This window comes from Ranitomeya variabilis, chromosome 2, assembly GCF_051348905.1.
Source record: "Ranitomeya variabilis isolate aRanVar5 chromosome 2, aRanVar5.hap1, whole genome shotgun sequence".
Classification (NCBI taxonomy): domain Eukaryota; kingdom Metazoa; phylum Chordata; class Amphibia; order Anura; family Dendrobatidae; genus Ranitomeya; species Ranitomeya variabilis.
The window spans coordinates 387,646,160-387,651,754 of NC_135233.1; the positions used below are offsets into that span (position 1 = coordinate 387,646,160).

General features: G+C 46.0%; 1 protein-coding gene across 1 annotated transcript; it reads left to right on the top strand.

Moving 5' to 3' along the window:
* The first annotated feature begins 755 nt into the window (after positions 1–755).
* Positions 756–1,821, top strand: LOC143809494 (peptidoglycan-recognition protein SC2-like). Its single transcript, XM_077292570.1, has 4 exons — positions 756–908; positions 1,045–1,246; positions 1,316–1,434; positions 1,513–1,821. Exons 1-4 carry the CDS (start codon positions 863–865, stop codon positions 1,689–1,691), a joined length of 546 nt encoding a protein of 181 aa, XP_077148685.1. The 5' UTR covers positions 756–862; the 3' UTR covers positions 1,692–1,821.
* Positions 1,822–5,595: the final 3,774 nt, after the last annotated feature.

Consider the following 5,595-nt stretch of genomic DNA (forward strand, 5'->3'; position numbering starts at 1 on the left):
ATGTCATAATTAAGGGAGCTTAGTTTCCAGAAACGCGTTGAGATTCTTACCCATATGGTTTGTGCTGAAGTTTGCATCCTCCATGTTTAAGTTTGTGAATAAAGAAAACTTTTTTCGCGGATTCAGTGAAGCTGGACATTTTCTTCTTTTGGCACCCACCATATACCCCACACTACACCTGACCTATACACACACCTGCCATATACCTCACACTACACCCGATCTATACACACACCGCTATATACCCCACACTACACCTGATCTATACACACCACCATATACCCCACACTACACCTGATCTATACACACCACCATATACCCCACACTACACCTGATCTATACACACCACCATATACCCCACACTACACCTAACCTATACACACAGCACCATATACCCCACATTACACCTGATGTATACACACCACCATATACCCCACACTACACCTGATCTATACACACCACCATATACCCCACACTACACCTAACCTATACACACAGCACCATATACCCCACATTACACCTGATGTATACACACCACCATATACCCCATGCTATGTCCAATATATACACACACCTCCATATACCCCACACTACACCCACACCACCATATACCCCATGCTATGTCCAATATATACACACACCGCCATACACCCCACACTACACCCACCTGATCTATACACACCGCCATATACCCCACGCTACACCTGATCTATACCCACCGCCATATACCCCACACGGCACCTGATGTATATATACAGGTACCCTAAACTTGTGCCTCACTATCCTGCAGGCTCCTCTCAATCGGAATGACCCACTAATTGTATTTGTTGCCTTTTCTCTCTCACCCAGGAACCTATCAATCATGCTGCGTTTCTTCGCTTTCCTAGCCTTGTGCGCTCTTGCACAATGTAAGTACAAAAACCCTATGAAACTGACCAATGTCTGTAGATGGAAGTGAGGGCAATGAGGGGCTCCTGTGTGTCGGGGTCTGTGGGACGGAGGATGAAATCTGCAGCATTCAAAGCTTCTGTCTTCACCCCACAGGCTGTCCCACCATCCTCACCAAATCTCAGTGGGGAGGAAAGGCTCCAACCTGCAGGACAGCAATGTCCACTCCAGTCACCTATGTGATCATCCATCACACCGCCGGCGCTGCCTGCTCCAGCCAGTCCGCCTGCATCACTCAGGCCAAGAACATCCAGAACATGCACATCAACACCAATGGCTGGTGCGATATCGGATACAGGTAAGTGGCCCCGTAACATCCATAGATTCAGACATCTAGCTGGTTCTTACCGGGCCTTTGGCTTTGCAGTTTCCTGGTTGGAGGAGATGGCTCCATATTCGAGGGCCGTGGCTGGACATCTGTTGGTGCTCACGCTCCAAACTACAACTCTAACTCCATTGGTATCAGCTTGGTCGGAACCTTCACCAGTAAGTCCGGGGGATCCTGGGGGGCTTCATGGATCTAACCCTGCTGACCACATTATAACCTCTGCTGTGCTATTCCAGGTAGTAACCCCACAACCGCCGCACAGAACGCTGCCAAGAACCTGATCAGCTGCGGCGTCACCAAGGGATATATCAAGTCCGCCTACATCCTGAAGGGACATCGCAATGTGACCGCCACCGAGTGCCCCGGAAACACCTTCTACAACACTGTGAAGACCTGGCCCCGCTTCCAGGCCTAAGGCCGATTCCTGGATTGGGTCCTTGTGAGGATGGACCCGGAATTGCTGGAAATCTGAGATCTGGACCAGTAACGTCTGTAGTATAGAAGAGGGTCTGCACAGCAACAAATAAAGCACCTGTGAAATAAAAGCTTTGTCTCCGAGCCGCTGTGAGAGTGAATGTACGAGTGTAGGACGGGGACTGGGCCAAAGGGTGACCGCAGTGATCACAGCGCGCAGACATGTCACTGCTCTCCGCAGCACATACGCTGCACACAGGGTGGTCTGCCGATGAGAACAAGGATTGCTATATTCACTGACAGATCATTTCACCTGATAAGACTATCATCATCTTATCATAACTGTCGGGAAATCAACGCTACTAGAAACGATTGCTCTGATTATCGGCCGGTCTAAGTATATGTGCAATCAGGATTTACAGCAGACAATTCTACTGAAAATCACAATGTGTTGGCAGAAAATCTGCTGCACGAAATACGTAACATGTAAAAGTTTGTGCACCCCTGGTCAAAATTACTGTTACTGTGAACAGTTAAGCAAGTTGAAGATGAAATGATCTCTAAAATGCTTGAAGTTACAGATGACACATTTCCTTTGTATGTTAGGCAAAATATATAGACATATTGTCATTTTTTACATTTTAAAAAGTACAAAAAGGAAAATGAGCCGACGCAGAAGTTTGGGCACCCTTGGCGATTTGTGTGCTCAGATTACTTTGACCCAGGTTTCAGACCTTAATTAGCCTGTTAGGGTTATGGCTTGTTCTCCATCGTCGTTAGGTAAGTCTGGGTGATGTAAATTTCCTGGCTTTATAAAAACCCAGCCTCCTCTAACCTTGTGCCAAAAAGCAGCAGCCATGGGTTCTTCTAAGCAGCTGCCGAGCACTCTGAAAATGAAAATGGTGCAGGCCCAAAAAGCAGGAGAAGCTATAAGAAGATAGCAAAGTGTTTACAAGTTACCCTTAACTCAGTTCAAAATGTAACTAAGAAATGGCAGTTACCTGGAACAGTGGAGATCAAGATAAGGTCTGGAAGACCAAGCAAACTTTCAGTGAGAGCTGCTCATAGCATTGCTACAGCGGCAAATCAGAACCCCTGCTTGACTCCAAAAGACCTTCAGAAAGATTCATCAGACTCTGGAGTGCCTGTTCAGAGACATGTATTCGGTCTGCATGCTTTTCCCCTTCTCATTAGTACAGGTGAAATATGCTGCAAGAATTGAAACAATGCAGATCTGAAAAAAAATAAGCAACGTCTGCAGGAGACTTCAGAAATCCCATTTACTTTGCTGGGACTGTAAAACGCTGCAGATTTCAGTAACAAATCCATGGGGGGAAAATGAAATCAGAAAGTAACGTTTGCACGATCCCCTCTATCTTAGGCTGCCGTCACACTAGCAGTATTTTACATCAGTATTTATAACCAAAACCAGGAGTGGATCAATTAGAGGAAAAGTATAATAGAAACATATGCACCACTTCTGTATTTATCACCCACTCCTGGTTTTGGCTACAAATACTGATGTAAAATACTGACCAAATACTGCTAGTGTGACGGCAGCCTTACTGCTCCACTAGGAAGCGCTGCCCCAGGGATCGGTTGAGGTAGTACACAAATTTTTTTTGCAAGTTATACTAGGAAATATTACAGTGGTACTCGTACATGAGAGCAACAATCCTAGAAGCTCTGGATGAACAGTTCTGCTGCAGGCGGATGTTATCTGTGTCTAGTATTCTTCTAGTCCTTAAAGAAAATCTCTTCATGGCTGAACTGGTGACACGCCAGAGCAACCAGGAAAGAAGACGGAAACACAATGAACGAAGAAAGTGCAGGGAAACAGCCACTGAGCAAACATCGTCCTATATATACTGCCCCCGAAATATGTACATCCTCCTATACATCTATACTGCCCCCGAAATCTGTAAATCCTCCTATATATACACCTATGATGCCCCAGAAATCTGTAAATCCTCCTATATATACATCTATAATGCCCCCGAAATCTGTAAATCCTCCTATATATACATCTATAATGCCCCCGAAATCTGTACATCCTCCTATATATACATCTATAATGCCCCTGATATCTGTACATCTCCTCTATATACATCTATACTGCCCCAGATATCTGTACATCTCCTCTCTATACATCTATACTGCCCCCGATATCTGTACATCTCCTCTCTATACATCTATACTGCCCCCGGTATCTGAACATCCTCCTATATAAACATCTATACTGCCCCCAAAATCTGTAAATCCTCCTATATATACATCTATACTGCCCCAAAAATCTGTACATCCTCCTATATATACATCTACACTGCCCCGAAATCTGTACATCTCCTCTATATACATCTATACTGCCCCCGAAATCGGTACATCCTCCTATATATACATCTATACTGCCCCAGAAATCTGTACATCCTCCTATATATACATCTACCAGATGGTGGCCCGATTCTAACGCATCGGGTATTCTAGAATATGCATGTCCACGTAGTATATTGCACAGCCGCGTAGTATATTGCCCAGTCACGTAGTATATTGCCCAGCCACGTAGTATATTGCCCAGCCACGTAGTAAATTGCCCAGCCACGTAGTATATTGCCCAGCCACGTAAAATATTGCCAAGCCACGTAGTATATTGCCCAGCGACGTAGTATATTGCCGAGCGACGTTGCATATTGCCCAGCCACGTAGTAAATTGCCCAGCCACGTAGTATATTGCCCAGCCACGTAGTATATTGCCCAGCCACGTAGTAAATTGCCCAGCCACGAAGTATATTGCCCAGCGACGTAGTATATTTCCCAGCCACATAGTATATTGCCCAGTGACGTAGTATATTGCCCAGTGACGTAGTATATTGCCCAGTGACGTAGTATATTGCCTAGCCACGTAGTATATTGCCCAGTAAGGCAGTACATTGCCCAGCTACGTAGTATATTGCCCAGCTACGTAGTATATTGCCCAGCTACGTAGTATATTGCCCAGCCACGTAGTATATTGCCCAGCGACGTAGTATACAGCTTAGAGCCACGTAGTATACAGACTTAAAATAAAAAATAAACATATACTCACCTTCCGAAGGCCCTTTGAAGTCCTAGCCCTGTGTGCGGTGCACACGGCAGCTTCCGGTCCCAGGGTTGGTATGAGCGCAGGACCTGTGATGACGTCGCGGTCACATGACCGTGATGTCATGGCAGGCCTTTCTCGCAGGACCTGTGATAAAACGTCATGGCAGGTCCTTCTCGCATACCATCCTTGCCACCGGAACCTGCCGCTTGCATGGAGCGGTCACCGGAGCGTCGTGAGGAGCGGGAAAGGCGGCGGAAGGTGAGTATATAATGATTTTTATTATTTTTAACATTAGATCTTTTTACTATTGACGCTGCATAGGCAGCATCAATAGTAAAAACTTGGTGACACAGGGTTAATAGCGGCGGTAACGGAGTGAGTTACCCGTGGCATAACGCGGTCCGTTACCGCTGGCATTAACCCTGTGTGAGCGGTGACTGGAGGGGAGTATGGAGCGGGCGCCGGGCACTGACTGCGGGGAGTAGGGAGGGACTAATCGGACTGTGGCCGTCGCTGATTGGCTGCGGCAGCCATGACAGGCAGCTGGTGAGACCAATCAGAAACTTGGATTCCATGACAGACAGAGGCCGCAACCAATGAATATCCGTGACAGACAGAAGGACAGACGGAAGTGACCCTTAGACAATTATAATAGTAGATACTGACCCTGATATCTGTACATCCTCCTATATATACACATCTATACTGCCCTCTAAATCTGTACATCCTCCTATATATACATCTATACTGTCCTGATATCTGTACATCTTCCTATATATACAGATCTATACTGCCCCAGAAATCTGTACATCCTCCTATATATACA

What these genes read in the sequence shown, in the direction of transcription:
- LOC143809494 (XM_077292570.1), top strand. Translation starts at nt 863, where the DNA reads ATGCTGCGTTTCTTCGCTTTCCTAGCCTTGTGCGCTCTTGCACAAT. An exon ending in TGGTGCGATATCGGATACAG is followed by an intron (nt 1,247 to 1,315) that starts GTAAGTGGCCCC and finishes TTGGCTTTGCAG; the next exon opens with TTTCCTGGTTGGAGGAGATG. An exon ending in CTTGGTCGGAACCTTCACCA is followed by an intron (nt 1,435 to 1,512) that starts GTAAGTCCGGGG and finishes GTGCTATTCCAG; the next exon opens with GTAGTAACCCCACAACCGCC.